Consider the following 20,584-nt stretch of genomic DNA (forward strand, 5'->3'; position numbering starts at 1 on the left):
ATTTTGTAAAGGTTTATTTCAGAGATGTGTAGATTATTGTTAGCATTTTATTCTGTGACCTTGACCTCTGTAGGATGAGATAGAGAAGGTCATGGAGACTCAGGAGAAGTTGCAGAAGGACATCACCAAGCTGAAGGGCGGAGTTAAGAACATCCGGGAACAGACTGCTCGTCTGGAGAGCATGCTCATGTGTCTGCTAGAGCAGTCGGGGATCAGCGACTTTAAAGAGGAAGACTTCCAGGAGGGTGACTGAGAGGGCAAATCTCAAAGGACAGAAAACGTCACCAGGGTCATTTGTAAACTTTTGTCATGTTTCGTCAATATTGAATATTGTAATGGATTGTTTACCATAGTTCTTAGAAGAGGATATCTCAAAAGACAAGAAATGATTACAGGAATCATCTCAGAACTTAATTCTTGCATGTATTGTGTCACTGTTAAAGATGTATATGCGGATCCTCTCAAAGGATGAAAAATTTAACTGAGTGCGACATGGATCATCTCAAATATCATCAATGTCGGGTATCCTGTGTACTGCTCAAGGCTGAATTTTACAGCCCATTTTAAGAAAATTTATCTCATTGTTGAATACCCCACTGCAAGTGTTGTGCTGATTTTGTGATAGTTAAAGAATTTATTATATCCAGATAGCTGTCATTTTATACTTCATCAAGTATCAGATCACACAAGTGACAAAGGCGTCATTTTGAAATGAGAATTCTGATAGAGTCAACCATGGTAATGTTACTCAATGATTAATCGACAAAACTGTCAGCAGAGATTGAAAAATAATGTTGCATTATGGACGGGTAATATTTTATGAGTTTGATCACTTACATGCAATATTTGTCCTCTTTTGTTTTAAATCTGTATATATAAGGCATAATGTACTGGTACTTGTATATAGCCGTCTGTATTTATATTTGGAAAAATTATTTTTGTCCCTAGCAAAAGATCACATCGATCATCATGAATATTCAATGCTACATTTTATTTATATGTTTATCAAATTGGATTTATTTATAAGGTTTGGGATTTGTAATTATATAGTAACCAGATAATTACAGTGTATATTATTTGATTTTAGTTGCTTTAATATTTTTTTGCAGTTTGTTTTCAATATAGATAAATCATGACTGTCAAATTCCTAGGCTGTTTTTGTCTACAATCTATTTTATTTTGGTCTACAATCTATTTTATTTTTGTTTACAGCTAGTTCTGTGACCTGATATTGTATGTGAATTGTCTGTATAATTAGTTTTGCCCTACGTGGGCAGAGTTTTGTTTGGTTGTTTCTGTGCTAAAGTTTTATTTATACAAACCCATGCCATTGTTTGTCGATGTGATCGCAGATTTGTGTACTTGAATTTTGTCTTTACGCATGGAAGCGACGGATTCTGATGAGGCTTGCTGTGCATAATGATTCTCATTTCTACACACCACAGGGTACCTAGTTCTCCCACCACTGATGTTTTGTGAAACAGTTTTTACGAAGATAAGTAATTACAAAATACCTCAGGATTTTTTTTTATTTTCAACATGTACAGTTTTTTTTAACATATCGGTCAGCGTCATAGAACCGGTATTATGATGTGAACAAGCCTCACCTATTTCACATATCAACAGATAATCGGGTAAAAGTGAGAGAAGTATCGGGTTCTGTTGCTCCAGTCATTAGTACATGGTTCTCGTAAGTACAGCTTCTATCGAGATAACTTGATTCTTAAAAATTGCCGGTATTTCGAAGTCAGAAAGAAAAATGTACTACATGTGTGTTTGTGTTCGATTGTGTATATCCAAATTCTTGTGTTGTAAAAATATGTTTTGTGTTATTAATTGTGGTATGCCTTTTGAATTACCTACAGTTTAGGTGACTGATATTATGCATTATGGAGGTATAACACACGTATTAAGACTCTCGGGAATGGAAGTTTAGGAAAGGTATGAGAATTTGCCTCATGTTGCCGAATATTGCGTTTTTTGTGTAAACTCGTGGAGGATAAATATATTGAAATTTCTATGGAACTGTAATGCATGATTTACAGATTGCCTGCCTTATCTCCTAATACTATGATCTAATCAGACAGAAAAGAATTGTTGATGAACAAGACTATCTGATTTTAACATATCATGGCAGACATCCGATAATAAGTCTCGGGGTGTGATTTTTTCTCTTTTCAGAGGAAATCCCCTGATTTGCTCAATTTTGGAAAAAATGAAACCGCTTGGATTTGATCTAAAGTGGTAGAAAATGATATTTTTCCAGGTAGGGTGAGGTGTTTTCCTCCCTTTTTGACCAGTTTTCCTCTGATTTTTGAGGAATTCAGTCACATTCCTGAAGTCTGGGTGGTGTGTTATTTCTCCATAATACGCTTACAAACAAAAAGTCTGTGATAGCCTAAGACACATCGTCAATTTATGACCAGGTTTTGTTTGCCCTTCAGCAGGACCAAGAATTCAACTTTTTTTTCTGTGTACATTTAAAATTTTTCCCTTTACGAGAATGCAGATGACCAGATTACTTATTTTTTTTCTTTTTATAGTTTATTTCTTAATATTATGTTTTTCATGTTGAAATTCTGTTGGTGCATTTTGTAGGCTTAAGCCAAGGTTGTTCTTGAATATTTTAAGAAACAATATTTCTTTTTATCAAGTTGAATGTACCTTACATTACTCATCCTATTTGGTCATATCTTCACGTTTTCTAGAGTCTGTTAAATATCATACTTACTCAGAGTACTTTGTTAGATAAAACGGAGTTCTGTATTTCATTTATTGATTGTATATTGATTGTATTTGAACAGAACTTTAATTGTTTTGGATGTCGTAATAATGCATGAATATTGTACAGTTATATTCAGAATATATTTCTATTTTTTCCCCCTTTTTTTTCAAACACTGATATTTTGTACAGCTTTTTAAGCTACAAAATGTGGGATTTTTTTCAGATTTTTTCCTTGTTAAACTATACCGACCAGTATCAATGTGGCATTACAAAACGAGCACTGGATAATCTGCTGATTGTTTTAATTAAGGTTCCCATGTTTAATTACACAGACATGTCAGGATTTCTTTTGTTAGGTGAATATACCAATAGAATTCAGTAATCTTGTCATGTACGACATTTCTGAAGTACCAAACAGATGCTGATTGTATTAATCATGATTTTTTTTTTATTCTTTGTCCCAAATATTGATAAACGCAATATATCTCAATGTCCTTGAAATTCGGTGATCTTGCAATCTATTTTTTTTTCATCAATGTAACTCCCATCCTGTCTGTGTGATTTTTTTTAATTTTATACCAGTATTGGAATGTACTGTCCAGAATAAATTTTACATGTCTAAAAATCTACAAATCTTCCTTACCATATTTTTCTGTGTTACAGTACTTGTGCCGTTTGTTATTTTTTTTCTTTATTCTTTTATGAAATAACATTTAATGTAGTTCATAATAAAATGTATTGAATCATATGTTACAAAGTCTCTATTGTTATTTTCACTCACAATTTTGGCTATTGAAAAATATCTAACCTGAGAAAATTAATTGTTTCCATTTCTTAACAGTATTTTTAGTCGTTATCGAGTAGATGAGATGTATTTATAAACGAGTAGAGGAAGTGAAATAGTTTACCTTTAATAAGAAAACATACTTGCATGGATGACAAAGGAGAATAACTTTTGCACAATTGATAAACCATTTTAAGGTAGCTCACTACACTAAAGCTTATACTCTGTATGACACCATGTCACAAGAAGGCAATTTAAATGTTTTGTGAAATTATTTGTATCGATCGATTTGTTTGTCTATCATTGTAGCTCAGTGGATAAAGCATTGGGCTGGTGAACCGCAGGACTAGAGTTCAAATCCGCCAGTCTTTTGTTCATACATGTATGTGTTGAAATAATTTTTCTGAAAATCATGTTTTTATCCAAATTTGTATATTTTTTGGCATATATACCTATTTTATATTATCATATCTTTTATATTCAAATCAATTGGTACTGATTTGAGAAAGTATTTCTGGGTGTAGTGAGCCACCTTAATTTCTGGGTGTAGTGAGCCACCTTAATTTCTGGGTGTAGTGAGCCACCTTAATTTCTGGGTGTAGTGAGCCACCTTAAGCTCTGGATTCTTGGACTTTGACTAAATGTTCTTGGTGATTTGAAATAATTCTGGTGTCATGAGACAGATAAGATTCATCCTTTGTAGACCTTGTTAACTGTATTTACATTTTGTACATAAACAGTTGAAGTGGGTTGTGGGCCTGGATTTTTCTAAACAAAATTTGAGTCAAAACTTTGACTCGAGTTTGAAATTTTATTTAAATTTTGACTCTTCAAATAAATGAAAACTCGCACTGAAGTTTGAAATTTTTCGGAAAAATGGAACACTATGCATAGTGATAGTAATAATGAGCTTGATATGTTTTGATGTGAATTTCATCCCGAACCGAAGTCACAAGCTCAGACCCCATGGCTTGAAATTCATTAGAAAGTAATAGAAACTCAGTGTCCATGTGTCATAGGCTTAGATCCCAGAGCTTGTGCATGAATCCATATATAGGTGGGGAAAAATCAAATCTTTGAAAATTTTCTTTTTACTCCTGAGTATTTAACACAGACTGACTGCATAAAAACAACTGTATGATGAGATACAGGCTTCTTAAGTCGGAATAGAAACCAGCAATTCCACAACTCCCAGGTTAAGAATTTCAGACTTGGAACCAGCTAGAATCCACCACTTGGAAGGTTATCAATTTAATACTTTCTCCAGTGATTCTGATGAAGACTGTATTTTTAGCTCGCATGAGCTGAAATCTCAAGTGAGCTTTTCTGATCACCTGTTGTCTGTAAACTTTTCACATTTTTGACTTCTTCTCCAGAACCACTGGGCCATTTTCAACCAAACGTGACAAAAAGCATCCTTGGGTGAAGGGCTCTCAAGTTTGTCTAGATGAAGGTTCATGCCCCCTTTAAAGGGGCGATAATCACAAAAATAGGGTTGGGTCATTTGAAAAATACTCTCAAGAACCACTGGGCCAGAAGAGCTGAAATTCATATGAAAGCTTACTGAAATAGTGCAGATTCAAGTTTGTTAAAACCATGGCCCCCGGGGGTAGGGTGAGACCCCAATGGGAATAATTTTAAAATATTTACATGTGAATATATATATAAACCATTGTTTTTGTACTATCTCCATCTGTCTCTCAGAAAATCTTTTGAATGCTCCTCCTATACGACTTATTCGCTAGACTTCAATCTTTGTACAATGCGTCATTGTCATTTGTAGATGCATATTGTTGGGATGTGAGGATCCAAATATTTCCCTAAAAGTTGGAAGATCTAAGAGGGGTGGAGGATGTCAAATAGCTTGTGAACAGTTCTCCTATATGGCTTATCTGATAGACCTGAAATTTTATACAATGCTTCATTGCTATTCGTAGATGTGCATTTTGTCAGCACACTAGGATCCAAGTTTTTTTCTTAAAGTTGGAGACTAATAATTGGATCTAAGAGGGGTGGAGGATGTAAAATAGCTTGTGAACACTTCTCCTATGTGACTTATTGTATTGACTTGTATGATAATTTCTATTTGCAGATGTGCATATTGTCAGGACAGGAGGATCCAATTGTTATCCTATATGTTAAGTGGATCTAAGAGGGGTGGAGAGTGTGAAATATCTTGTGAACACTTCTCCTATATGACTTATTTGATAGTCTGTGCTTTATTATCATTTGATGATGTTAACATTGTTCTGACCCAGGGATCTAATATTTTTCTACAATTTACAGTGGATCAAATAGCGTTTTATTTTTTTGTGTGTGTACAAGGGTATGTTCACTTTTCTACTGGTACTTCAGCATAACAGTCATTATTTTTGTATCATAGACAACAATGACATTAGTCACATCGATGTTGAATCTTTTCTCCATCTTTTTCCTCAATCCACAAAGTGCAGTTCATAATGTCTATGTTTCTGCTTATGCTTCCCCCGGCCTCCATACTATGTACTGGCATGCAGTACAATAAGTGGTAAATTGGAGCACTTTAAATCTAGGGAGCTGGGGAGACATTTGTTTTTACACAAAGATAGAATTATATATAGAACAGCTCAAATTTCCCTTTCTATATTTATTTACATAAAAATTGCTTCACTTTCTCTGCGAGAAGCAATACAAAGCCAAGCAGATCTAACAAGATTTAGTAAAACATTGAAAAGATTCAGATGGTTGTCATCATAAGGTATTTATAATGTACACATTTATACAGAAATTTGTACAGGTCAATATCACATAGTGTCGCATACACATAACGATATACTGTGATGTCACACTGTGATAAAATAAAACATGCTGTATGCCACCTATCCAATCCATACTAAAGATATTACCTTAAATAATTTGAGAGCAGCTGAATTGAACCCAGTCTGGGAGTTTGTCAGTTACATACCTCATTCATAAACAAAGAGACTGATTAGTGACAAAAGATTAACGGGTGCTCTTAAAGGGGCATTAGTTGTCGTAGTCACATTTACTGATTGTTATCAAACAGACTGAAACAGCTGCTCTATAGTACCTAAAATCCTGCTTTATAGTACCTAAAATCATGCACCATTTGACATATTAAAATTCATACATCCAATACAATTTTTTGTTATGGTTTTGACAGTAAAATTTCTTTTGTTTGAATAGAAACAATGATGGAAAGATTATTGTGTGGAAGTAAATAATTTAGAGAAATTCTACATAATTTTCTTAAAATTGAATTGGAGGGCAAATGCTTTTATACATGTATGTGAAAATTCTCTAAATCTTGAAATTACATATAAGTATTTGTATAGGGACTGCGACATGTTATATATACTGACATATATCATCAGAAAAAAGGTATCTGATGCTAAATCTCCACATAGGAATAGAACAAGAACTAAGGGAGATAATTCATACATTACTAACCTGAAACGCGTGCACATGATTTACAAATACACAGGCAACTTTAATGATATTACACATTAATTATACATATACATACATGTAATTAAGAACAAAGGAACATAATGAAAAGCAAATAGAAAGAAAAGTTTATATATATATATATATATATACACACAATCAGAGACCACCATAGCTGTATATAGCATGCGACACAAGACTATCTATTGAACCGCTAACAGAGTTTATCGAAAAATTTCAAATGAAGATGTCCATTCTTACAGGCCTAATTCCCAAATAATGTTCTTGAGTTCAACCTATTAAACTGACATGCCTAAACCACCCCAACAGAAATATGCAACTATAGTCCGGAAGTGCAATCTAGCTCCCTCCATCTGATGTCATGCCCGATGCCACAGTCGTCATCAGTGGAGTCATGTCACCAACAGCAACGAAATGGACATCGTTTTGAGGATTTGCAATATCCCTTAGGAATGATGCATATCCAGGAAACTCAAACCTAGCCACGTCCCCTTCCTTCAAACAAACGCCCTTTATCAAGTAGTCACCATTGTCATCAGAGGTGGTCAGGGGTTCACAAGGACAATCACGGAGATAGACCGACACGTTGACCATTGGTGTGTTTCCTGTTGTGGCATCCCGGACGGTACCGGTCAAAGTGACATCCGGACAGGAACACAACGAAGTGCAGCATGATGGGATTGCTACGTGGTGGAAATTCTTGTTGCATGTTTTACCTGTTGAAAAATAATATCATAAAGACATTGGTTACAAAATAACACGCACTGCATATTGAGGTAAGCCTATACATTTATGACTTAAACACTTTAATTATCAATATGTTGTACGGTATTTATTTGAAGTCGACTGGGACTCAAACCCAGGTCTACGACCAACCGTGCTGGTCCTCTACCAAGCAACCAGTAATACCGAAACCCAGGTCTATGGCAAACCGTGCTGCTCTTCTACTGAGCAACCGGTGGGAACAAACCCAAGTCTCTCTCCAGAAGAATTATTGGGATCTTTGAGACCCAGTGTGATTATGTCAGGTGTAATTAAAACATGGAAAACTCAAGAGACATATTTATGGTGTAGAGTGGAGATGGTGAGGGATACACAATTCAGATATAGAGATGAAGCTGAACAATAAAGGAAGAGACAAAACCTTCTGGGTGAAGCTGAAAGCTGATTGGATAATGCAGGTCAAGTGTGTATAATGTCCACCAGGCCTCCTGTCAGGGAACCAGACAACAGACATCTACAGACAATACTCAGCTCTCCTGTCAGGGAAGCAGACTACAGACATCTAAATACAATACTCAACTCTCCGGTCAGGGAACCAGACAACAGACATCTACAGACAACACTCAGCTCTCCTATCAGGGAACCAGACAACAGACATCTACAGACAATACTCAGCTCTCCTGTCAGGGAACCAGATAACAGACATCTACAGACTCAGGCCTGGGCTGTCAGGGAACCAGAAACAGACATCTACAGACAACATACAGCTCTCCTATCAGGGAACCAGACAACAGACATCTACAGACAATACTCAAGACTGGGCTGTCAGGGAACCAGACTACAGACATCTACAGACAACACCCAGCTCTCCTGTCAGGGAACCAGACAACAGACATCTACAGACAACACTCAGCCCTCCTGTCAGGGAACCAGACAACATACATCTACAGACAATACTCAGGCCTGGGCTGTCAGGGAACCAAACTACAGACATCTACAGACAACACTCAGCTCTCCTGTCAGGGAACCAGACAACAGATAATACTCAGCTCTCCTGTCAGGGAACCAGACAACAGACATCTACAGACAATACTCAGCTCTCCGGTCAGGGAACCAGACTACAGACATCTACAGACAATACTTGTACTTATAACCATTTGCACTAATCAAAGTTAAAGGAATTTCTCTAACTTCTGACATGCGCACAACAATTATTAGCTGTATCAATCAACCTTTAAATGTGGAATGCAGTACACTGAACCTGTAAGTTCTAGTAGCCAGTTTCAATGACTTTATCATTCCATCATTTATTAAACAAGAACCCGTGTCTCTAATTAATTTAAGCTGTATAGGTCTTGCACTGTATCTGCATACAACTAGGTGTGTTGGGGCAAGACAAATGCCTCCACCCAAGGGCCATAACTCTGCCAAAAAAGTTAACCAACTGGATCTAAATAAGTACTTAACTGCGTATTTATCACCAGTGTGAGATCGACTTTACTCAAGTGAAACAGCCATATATATTGTAAGATTTTTCCGTCTTCCATTGCTGTCACGTCGTTATCCCGTTTTCTATGATTTTGAGGACATGTAGCAGTAAAATTTAGATGTGATATTTAACTTTCTGAGGGGCAGTCTTGGAATTTTTTAGTGTACACATTAATTGTAAACTATTTTTGGTATCATCTTTTTTGAATGTCTACTTTGTTTTTAAATTTAAGTTCAAATGAAGAATTTAAATCTTCTGAAAGCTCTTGAATTGCATTAAACTGTAGATAAAATGTGAGAAAGACAATCCTTCATTATTTATTTAAGGAAATTCACCGAGAGGACAAGGTTTGCTTCTGTAGGACTAGGCAAAATATTGTAATATAAAATACAAATGTAGCATGAGTATGTAATTCATAAAGAAGTCAACATTTTGATCTATCGTGGAAGAACCTGTTATAATTTTAATCTCAATTTTTATCATGAATTGTGAGAATCAATATTGACAACATATTTTGGATTTGAACAGCATGATAATTGATTCCATGTAAATATCATTAATGATTCAGATTATTATTTATGATATGATTTTATTTTGGTTCTTAAGTATAGTTGACTTGAGACGTAAATCCATAAACCAACACTAATGGGCCATATGCTACACTGTAGGAAGGATATCTTTAAATGATCCGGGGAAAACTCAGCGGACTGGGGAATTAAATTAATTGGGTTTCTTTTTTTTTTTCTGATAAAATAAAACATTTATATTGTACTCCGCAATGGAGTAGCATAGAAGTCAGTCATTTAATGAGGAAAAGAGCACTTTTAAGGACTTTGAATTAATTATCTAGGGTAGGATGGTCCAGCGTCGACCGATTGTGTTTTGAACTACATGTATGTGAATTTAAAGCAAATATCCATTGCTAGAGTTGAAATTATTTCCTAATTGCTCTCATTTTGTGTTTAATGAATAAAAATTAGGAATATAGGGACATTGTAAAAAAAGGGTTACTTTGACCTTTTATGGGGGTCATTGGACCACATACCTATCATCCACCTTGGTTTGTCGGTATATTTAGTTTTCTCGTCCTTGTATGAAAATTTCCGGATTTTCTAAAGTTCTAAATGTATTTTTTTTTTATTTATAAATTTTTAATTTCACAAATATTGACATAAGACACAAGAACATTTGTCATTTTTTTTTTCTAACCACTTTCACACTCACACTCATACTTTTGTTGGCAAGTGCTTGCATTTTTAATATAATTGTAAAAGAAAATGATAACAATACAGAGCTCTGAATGTATTTAATTGCAATGCTATACATACGTATATTGTTCACCAGTGTTTTATGTTTTAATTATATAAAAATAAAAAAACTGTACAAGTCTACCCAAAGAGAGGAGTCGCGATTTGTTTTCAGAAAGACAATTAATCTAAATAGACAGAGACAATCGCGTACAGCACGCAGCACTAGTGGTACTTATCTGTTGAATGGATATTGCGCTAAATATTAAAGGGGGAATTATGAAAATATGCATTGTAAGTTATGAAATATTAAAGAATATATCGTTTATATATTAATTATTCAACCAAAGTATGATATATTTTGACCAAAACTTGGAACTATCCGAAACAGATGCGGGAGGATTTTATCGATGGTGATAACCTATTCCCCCCCGTACATCGATGACTTGGACGAGTCCAATGTTACATACGGTAACTACCGCGCCTTTTAATTGATCAGACGGGCAATTTATGGCATATATGTACATTTTTTATCATAACAATTATCTGTATAAGAAATTATTTATATAAAAAAGTAGCCGTGCCTTTTTGAATTTTTTTTTACTTGCATTTGCACGTCTCTTCAATGAAATAGAACTTCAGAACTCAAAATTAAAAGTCACCGTCGATACAATAAAACTTTGCAGAACACATGACTGATATATATAGATATAATATAAACAAATAAGATACTAATGTACTTATAAATGGCACAGTTACATCAAAGTTACAGATTTCCTTATACCCCTAACGTGCACACAGTGATTCTACTTCATTGCAGTAACAAACGGGAAGGCTCTCTCTCTCTCTCTCTCTCTCTCTCGTAGTATCCATTTACTATATAACCTTCTGCATTCTGCATATTCAAAAATCCAAATCCAAAAAGCTTGTCATTAAAACTTTCTAAATGGCGTATTATCGGTACCCACTAAAATCTACTTCATATTCAATAAAAAAAAATCCAAATCCAAAAATCTTACCATTAAAACTTTCTAAAAGGTTTATTATCGGTTTCTTTCAGTTTGAAATCAGAAAAGCAATGGTCCCCCGGATTCATGATTATCAATTAAATAGGATGGAGTTCCGGAAAACTGACACCTGGGTGATGTCGGTGTGTATGTTTTGATATATTATACATATATTATGCAGTCAGACCTAGTACAATGTTGTTGAAGCAATGTACCCCGTGGTGGCGTTTGTGGGATTTCGTTTTACAAGATGTGCCCTGCAGCACAGCCTGATGGGATTGTCAGAGATGTAATTCTTATCTTAACCAGGATTACACCGGGAAGACGTATAAATCACACCGACTGAAAAGTAAGAAAGTTTTTTAAAAATATATTATGTTATTTTTTCATGAAACAATCATATATATATATATATCTTCTATGTGTGTATATATAGGAGATTAGAACCATGTATGTAGATTATACATAGGAATAAATCATTGCTGCAATTTGTGGTGAATATTTTAGGGTTGAATAATTTGTTAATCATTCTATTTATCATAATGTGAACTGTTATGAGAGAACACTGGAGATTGAATCTGCAATGGACTTTAACTTTTAATATTTACTATATGCCTGGTTGTAGTATTCAAGGGCAGTCATTTGTATGGCATATTATAAACAGGCTTGGATTTCTCGAAAAAATCTTAAACTCATGGCTCGAGTTTTTCTTTGATTTGAGCAGTCTCAATTTCAGTAAAATCCCAGATCATATAAGTCAAAGTTTCGACTTCGGTTGTAAGGGGGGGGGGGGGGGCAGATCTATACTTTTCCCCCACTATATATCTGACTTTTGTGTTGATCTATGTTAGGTTTTGATACATTGATTACAGAAAAATATATGTTTAAGCAAATTTTTTAATCATCATTATAAATGTAAATTACTATACAGTGTATGGCCCGGTTTTGTGACTTTTGAGTCTGTATATACACACTGTTACGATGTAATCTGAGTAGTCTAACGTCCCTAGACGGTGGTAGCTTAGACAAGTATACAATGTAGAAACATTCTGAGTGTTTCTGAGGTACCGATCATGTTACTAAACGGGAAGCGCAACGAATGTAAAACAAATTAAAAAAGGGACAAAGTTCGAGGGGGGGGGGGGGGGTATAACTGGATTCATGTCATCAAACTAAACTTTGACTTTTTTAAAATTTGATTCTGTTTATCTACTGATTTTGCCTGTCCATACCAAAATCTTTGATTCTATTTATAGAAACTCCACGTCTAACATCACAGTGTGAGTAACAATGGACAAACAATCAGAGAGAAGCTGGGCACCACTCATCTAAAACCCTCTCCCTACTCAGTCTGACTGACCCCAGTAAACCAGCTGTCCGCGTCTGTTGTCTGAGTGATTGACGTCTGTCGTCGTTATGCTGATTCTAGCGGTGATTACGGGGATTATAATATGGCGTATTGTCATTTACTGTCAACAGGACAAGGAGGAAGAGACCAAGCCAGTCTCCATGAGAATCAAGCTGAAACAGACCGTAATCAAGTACAAAGTTTATATCGCTGTGGGGAGCTGCGTCTCCTCCGTCGTGGGGGGCCTCTGGATCTATTTCATGTACATCCATCCGCTCCTCGGGAACGATCTAGACTTCCACTTCGAGGCCCACTGGGAAATCGGGCCCCAAGAATCGTGGGCTGCTCATTTTGAGATGTTGACTGCATCATCAGAAGTGGAACCCCAGCCCTGTCCACATTTCTCCCGGGAGAACTTTATACACATCATAGAAACCTTCAACAATGTATCCTCGGGGGAATTCCTACACGACACAATGGCGAATGTCAGGGTTTCCCGAGACGCTGGGCTGTTCGGCATGTACGGCGATAACGACAGTTTCCCGGTAGTCGTCTTAGAGACTTCTAGTTATAACTACCGAGCAGTCAGGCACTTCATACGACACAGAGAACAGGTACTGCTACAAACATTCCCCAGTCTAAAGATTCTGGTATACGACATGGGGCTCACGTTTCAGCAGAAGTACAAGCTCCTAAACTGTAGTCAGTGCGAGATCGTGGAGAACCTGCCCGGGGTGCGAGCCTACTATTGGACACCTCTGTTGATTTATCTGTCCCTCCAGAGGTTCCATTCGGTCATCTGGCTGGACCCCTCCTCGGACCTCGATGATGACACGCTGAAAAACATACTGGAGAAAACCGAGACCGAAGAAATTCAGATCGTGTTGAAGAAGGACCTTCCAACAAAGTGGAGCGAGTCTCGCATTCTTAAAACTCTGACCAATCAGCAGAGAGTATCCTCATTTGACATTTTACTGAAGGATGATGGGATTGAGAACCTAGACGACTCCAATACACAAGAAATTCCTATGTCTCAGATGACCCTTATTCAGGACAATTTGTCTTACGGCAGCAATGAAGCATGTCTCACTTTAGTGCCAAGCATTCAATCTGACGTAATCTCAATTAGGCGGAACAATTTCACCATGGAAGCTATTGTACGACCTTGGGTTTTCTGTGCCTTGTCTGGTCAGTGCATTCCGAGTGAAGACTGTCGACCATTCTATTCGTACGATTATCAGATAAAACACCACTGTGACCAAACCGACCACATTCTGAAACGGATTCTAGTGTCCCTATTCAACGACATGTTCGCTAACTTTTACTTCAATAAGTAAAATAGAAAATATATACCTTATTTACTTCGAAATATTTATTACAAAAAAGCATCAGACCACACCATTCACTGGTCTGGACCAGTGTCTTCTTCAGCGTGAGTGTCGGGCATTTAGTCATTAAACGTGCGAAACTTCAAATTACACTTACTGTGTGTGTTTGTGTGTAGGCGGGTGCGGGCGCGTGTGTGATCAGATGAACTTTTGCAGTCGATATAGTTGAAATAAAATATAATCCTCAAACGGTATGCCATTTTTACCAATGTCTCACAATTGAGAATTACAACCATTGTATTAAGCAAAGTGGGAAATAAGTGTTGGAAAGCATATCTTACGTGTTGCTACTTTTGTAAGAAAGCATACTCGGTACTACTCAGCATTTACTAGAGCTATTAGAAAACAAAACCAATCAAATCAGCACTTGTGTTTAGAGGATGACAAAATCAGCATTATACTTGTGGTTAAAGAGGGCAAAATCAGCTTTATACTTGTATTTAAAGAGGGCAAAATCAGCTTTACACTTGTATTTAAAGAGGGCAAAATCAGCTTTACACTTGTATTTAAAGAGGGCAAAATCAGCTTTACACTTGTATTTTAAGAGGGCAAAATCAGTTTTATACTTGTATTTAAAGAGGGCAAAATCAGTTTTATACTTGTATTTAAAGAGGGCAAAAACAGCTTTATACTTGTATTTAAAGAGGACAAAATCAGTTCTATACTTGTATTTAAAGAGGGCAAAAACAGCTTTATACTTGTATTTAAAGAGGGCAAAATCAGCTTTATACTTGTATATAAAGAGGGCAAAATCAGCTTTATACTTGTATTTGAAGAGGGCAAAATCAGTTTTATACTTGTGGTTAAAGAGGGCGAAATCAGCATCATACTTGTGGTTAAAGAGGGTGAAATCCGCATTATACTTCTGTCTAAAGAGGGCAAAATCAGCTTTACACTTGTATTTAAAGAGGGCAAAATCAGCTTTATACTTGTGATTAAAGAGGGCAAAATCAGCTTTATACTTGTGGTTAAAGAGGGAAAATCAGTTTTATACTTGTATTTAAAGAGGGCAAAATCAGTTTTATACTTGTGGTTAAAGAGGGCAAAATCCGCATTATACTTCTGTCTAAAGAGGGCAAAATCAGCTTTATACTTGTATTTAAAGAGGGCAAAATCAGCTTTACACTTGTATTTAAAGAGGGCAAAATCAGTTTTATACTTGTATTTAAAGAGAGCAAAATCAGTTTTATACTTGTGGTTAAAGAGGGTGAAATCAGCATCATACTTGTGGTTAAAGAGGGCAAAATCCGCATTATACTTCTGTCTAAAGAGGGCAAAATCAGCTTTATACTTGTATTTAAAGAGGGCAAAATCAGCTTTACACTTGTATTTAAAGAGGGCAAAATCAGTTTTATACTTGTATTTAAAGAGGGCAAAATCAGCTTTATACTTGTGGTTAAAGAGGGAGAATCAGTTTTATACTTGTGATTAAAGAGGGGAAAATCAGCTTTATACTTGTGGTTAAAGAGGGAAAATCAGTTTTATACTTGTATTTAAAGAGGGCAAAATCAGTTTTATACTTGTGGTTAAAGAGGGCGAAATCAGCATCATACTTGTGGTTAAAGAGGGCAAAATCCGCATTATACTTCTGTCTAAAGAGGGCAAAATCAGCTTTATACTTGTATTTAAAGAGGGCAAAATCAGCTTTACACTTGTATTTAAAGAGGGCAAAATCAGTTTTATACTTGTATTTAAAGAGGGCAAAATCAGCTTTATACTTGTGGTTAAAGAGGGAGAATCAGTTTTATACTTGTGATTAAAGAGGGGAAAATCAGCTTTATACTTGTGGTTAAAGAGGGAAAATCAGTTTTATACTTGTATTTAAAGAGGGCAAAATCAGTTTTATACTTGTGGTTAAAGAGGGCGAAATCAGCATCATACTTGTGGTTAAAGAGGGCAAAATCCGCATTATACTTCTGTCTAAAGAGGGCAAAATCAGCTTTATACTTGTATTTAAAGAGGGCAAAATCAGCTTTACACTTGTATTTAAAGAGGGCAAAATCAGTTTTATACTTGTATTTAAAGAGGGCAAAATCAGCTTTATACTTGTGGTTAAAGAGGGAGAATCAGTTTTATACTTGTGATTAAAGAGGGGAAAATCAGCTTTATACTTGTGGTTAAAGAGGGAAAATCAGTTTTATACTTGTATTTAAAGAGGGCAAAATCAGCACCATTACTTGTGATTAAAGAGGGTAAAATCAGCATTATACTTGTGGTTAAAGAGGGCAAAATCAGCATTATACTGTATTTAAAGAGGGCAAAATCAGTTTTATACTTGTGGTTAAAGAGGGCGAAATCAGCATCATACTTGTGGTTAAAGAGGGCAAAATCCGCATTATACTTCTGTTTAAAGAGGGCAAAATCAGCATTATACTTGTATTTGAAGTGGGCAAAATCAGTTTTATACTTGTATTTAAAGAGGGCAAAATCCGCATTATACTTGTGGTTAAAGAGGGCAAAATCCGCATTATACATTAGTCTACTGAGATCTAAATACACTATAAGTAGTCTTTGATTCTGTAACTGAATGAGATCCCCACAGTGTGTAAATAGTCTATAATACTGTAACTGTATGAGATCAACTTAGTGTGTAAATAGTCTATAATACTGTAACTGAATGAGATCCCCTTAGTGTGTAAATAGTCTATAATACTGTAACTGAATGAGATCCCCTTAGTGTGTAAATAGTCTATGATACTGTAACTGAATGAGGTCCCCACAGTGTGTAAATAGTTGATAATACTGTAACTGAGGGGTTTCTATATTGTGTGTTTTAAGCTGTAAATGAATAAGGTCATTGTACAAGCAAGTATTCATTTAAATACTATAACTAGGGGATTCTTTTATTCTGTAAATACACAAAAACTGTATGATGAAATACTCCCGAATTTATGACTCATCCATTGAATATGAATCTGTCACTACGCCCTGCAGTTACATAGTTAGGTAACTAGTCTTAATGTGAAGTAGTGTAAAAGTTACCCGCAGAAATTCTATAACAGGTATTTAATACTACAGTACAGGTGTGGAGGTCTGTATAGACAGGTATATAACACTACAGTACAGGTGTGGAGGTCTGTATAGACAGGTATATAACACTACAGTACAGGTGTGGAGGTCTGTATAGACAGGTATATAACACTACAGTACAGGTGTGGAGGTCTGTATAGACAGGTATATAACAGTACAGTACAGGTGTGGAGGTCTGTATAGACAGGTATATAACACTACAGTACAGGTGTGGAGGTCTGTATAGACAGGTATATAACATTACAGTACAGGTGTGGAGGTCTGTATAGACAGGTATATAACACTACAGTACAGGTGTGGAGGTCTGTATAGACAGGTATATAACACTACAGTACAGGTGTGGAGGTCTGTATAGACAGGTATATAACAGTACAGTACAGGTGTGGAGGTCTGTATAGACAGGTATATAACACTACAGTACAGGTGTGGAGGTCTGTATAGACAGGTATATAACACTACAGTACAGGTGTGGAGGTCTGTATAGACAGGTATATAACATTACAGTACAGGTGTGGAGGTCTGTATAGACAGGTATATAACACTACAGTACAGGTGTGGAGGTCTATATAGACAGGTATATAACACTACAGTACAGGTGTGGAGGTCTGTATACTATAGACAGGTATATAACATTACAGTACAGGTGTGGAGGTCTGTATAGACAGGTATATAACACTACAGTACAGGTGTGGAGGTCTATATAGAAAGGTATTTAACACTACAGTACAGATGTGGAGGTCTATATAGACAGGTATATAACACTACAGTACAGGTGTGGAGGTCTATATAGACAGATATTTAACACTACAGTACAGGTGTGGAGGTCTGTATAGACAGGTATATAACACTACAGTACAGGTGTGGAGGTCTGTATAGACAGGTATTTAATACTACATTACAGATGTGGAGGTCTATATAGACAGGTATATAACACTACAGTACAGGTGTGGAGGTCTGTATAGACAGGTATATAACACTACAGTACAGGTGTGGAGGTCTGTATAGACAGGTATATAACACTACAGTACAGGTGTGGAGGTCTGTATAGACAGGTATATAACACTACAGTACAGGTGTGGAGGTCTGTATAGACAGGTATATAACACTACAGTACAGGTGTGGAGGTCTGTATAGACAGGTATATAACACTACAGTACAGATGTGGAGGTCTGTATACTATAGACAGGTATTCAATATTACAATACTCACTAACACTACGGAAACTACCCTACACTAACACTTCAGAATGTTAACCCTATACTAACACTACAGAATGTTAACCCTACACTAACACTTCAGAATGTTAACCCTATACTAACACTACAGAATGTTAACTCTATACTAACACTACAGAATGTTAACCCTACACTAACACTTCAGAATGTTAACCCTATACTAACACTACAGAATGTTAACCCTATACTAACACTACAGAATGTTAACCCTACACTAACACTTCAGAATGTTAACCCTATACTAACACTACAGAATGTTTACCCTACACTAACACTGCAGAATGTTAACCCTATACTAACACTACAGAATGTTAACCCTATACTAACACTACAGAACGTTAACCCTATACTAACACTACAGAATGTTAACCCTATACTAACACTACATAATGTTAACCCTATACTAACACTACAGAATGTTAACCCTTTACTAATACTGAAGAACTTTAACTCTATTCTAACATTCCAGACTTACCCCCACAATATCCACAGTGGACTGGACAGTTACGAATGGCCCAGCTTTTAAAGGCACCCTGACAAGACTTCTGGGAGTACTGGGTGCAGTTTTCTTTGGGGTTGTCCTTGCAAGCTAAATCAGAATTTTGGTCGTTAGTGACTGGATTTACAGTGATACGTGACTTGATAAATTATCACTATATTTACTTATAAGTATTGTTTTGATGGAACATAGCGGGGAAGTCAGAAGTTTTTATAATTGTTTGTTGAAAATAATCAAAGTACTAGCTGTAACTAAAAAAGAAATGGACTATCTAAAAATCTTAATGCAACTGTTTTGTAATCTGAATTTTGATTAGTTAATGCACAGGTCTGAGACAGTAAATCGAGCATTGTTGAAACAGACAGCTGATCTTATACAATGACGCAAAGACTTAATGTCAAGCGTTTCCATTTTGTAAGTAAGGGCATATATTAACTATCTAGGGCATAGATTAACTACCCCAGGCATAGATTAACTGTTTACAACATTATGGGGACACTACACCATAGATTAACTACTCGGAGCATAGCCTAACTATCCAGGGCTATATACCAGATAACTACCCGGAGCATAGCCTAACTATCCAGGGCTGTACACCAGATAACTACCTGGAGCATAGCCTAACTATCCAGGGCTATACACCGGATAACTACCCGGAGCATAGCCTAACTATCCAGGGCTATATACCAGATAACTACTCGGAGCATAGCCTAACTATCCAGGGCTATATACCAGATAACTACTCGGAGCATAGCCTAACTATCCAGGGCTATATACCAGATAACTACCCGGAGCATAGCCTAACTATCCAGGGTTATACACCAGATGAAAGAGATAACACAAATACCAGTTCTTACCATCACCAGTAGGGATCGGGGGAAACAGGGTGGGGAGGGTGTGTCCGTGCTGGCCGTTAGGATTGGGGGTGTGGGCAGCTTGTGAACCTGCAAATCATGATTAAAAGCTGTCATTAGACAGTTTGTACATGTATCAAGATTCGTTAGAACCAACACATTATTGTAACAGAGTCAAGTATACGCCTCTGGCATTACAGTCCAGTGTTCTACTGATCAAGTTAAAGGGTTAACCCACTAGCCAGAACTAGTAGAGAGGCCATGTATCTAACACCACTACATTCCCCCTCTCCACAGAGAAAGAAGAGTCCCAATCTCCCAAAATGGCAGCGCCTACGGTGCAAAGTTCGTGGGACAATCGCTCTGACCCACCAGAAAGTAGTCAGGTCTCAACATCGACACTACATGTGACAGGCTGAGGGTCCAGTATATCCCTTCACTGAGGATCAAGTCCAGTACCTTTAACACAACAGTCCAGTTCTACCTCCCAAGCTAGAGAGTTAACCCACTAACACATTGTGATAGTAAACCAATACCTGAAAACAATACACACTGAGGTTAACAAGAAATGCAAAGGCCCAGGGGCCACAATGCTGACCTGCTGGGTACTCGTATGTTTACTAGGCCCAGGGGCCACAATGCTGACCTATTGGGTACTCGTACGTTTACTAACAATGTTTTAAAACATCAAATATTCAGTTCTGCATGTAATACTTGATGACTGCATTCAGAATGGATGGCTCCATGTACGGGTAAAATTACATAGCAAAATGTAACCTTCAAAGCT

The 20,584-nt window shown here is 36.5% G+C and overlaps 3 protein-coding genes across 6 annotated transcripts in view; 2 read left to right on the plus strand and 1 right to left on the minus strand.

Annotated features, from left to right (window-relative positions):
• Window positions 1–3,473, plus strand: part of LOC125673234 (transient receptor potential cation channel subfamily A member 1 homolog) — a 45,239-nt gene extending 41,766 nt beyond the window's left edge. For both annotated transcript variants that reach the window (XM_048909703.2, XM_048909704.2), the window contains exon 25: window positions 74–3,473. In XM_048909703.2, coding sequence (XP_048765660.1) covers window positions 74–253 — 180 coding nt within the window. In that variant the 3' untranslated portion in view covers window positions 254–3,473. The remainder of the gene's footprint in view (window positions 1–73) is intronic.
• A 2,647-nt stretch (window positions 3,474–6,120) lies between these two features.
• The window catches only part of LOC125674517 (mucin-2-like), a 36,330-nt gene continuing 21,866 nt past the window's right edge, over window positions 6,121–20,584 (minus strand). The window contains exons 12-14 of one of the 3 annotated variants that reach the window (XM_056159327.1): window positions 19,801–19,887; window positions 18,920–19,033; window positions 6,121–7,693 (exon numbers count right to left, since the gene is read on the minus strand). In XM_056159327.1, coding sequence (XP_056015302.1) covers window positions 7,317–7,693; window positions 18,920–19,033; window positions 19,801–19,887 — 578 coding nt within the window. In that variant the 3' untranslated portion in view covers window positions 6,121–7,316. The remainder of the gene's footprint in view (window positions 7,694–18,919; window positions 19,034–19,800; window positions 19,888–20,584) is intronic. The other 2 variants (XM_056159328.1, XM_056159329.1) reach the window with 2 other exon arrangements.
• Window positions 9,925–14,368, plus strand: LOC125673603 (uncharacterized). The gene is made up of 2 exons (XM_048910213.2): window positions 9,925–11,792; window positions 12,700–14,368. Exon 2 carries the CDS (start codon window positions 12,860–12,862, stop codon window positions 14,126–14,128), a length of 1,269 nt encoding a protein of 422 aa, XP_048766170.2. The 5' UTR covers window positions 9,925–11,792; window positions 12,700–12,859; the 3' UTR covers window positions 14,129–14,368.

This window comes from Ostrea edulis, chromosome 3 (assembly GCF_947568905.1).
Source record: "Ostrea edulis chromosome 3, xbOstEdul1.1, whole genome shotgun sequence".
Classification (NCBI taxonomy): domain Eukaryota; kingdom Metazoa; phylum Mollusca; class Bivalvia; order Ostreida; family Ostreidae; genus Ostrea; species Ostrea edulis.

Excerpts from the sequence above, each read along its gene's own strand:
- LOC125673603 (XM_048910213.2), top strand. The coding sequence starts at position 12,860 with ATGCTGATTCTAGCGGTGATTACGGGGATTATAATATGGCGTATTGTC.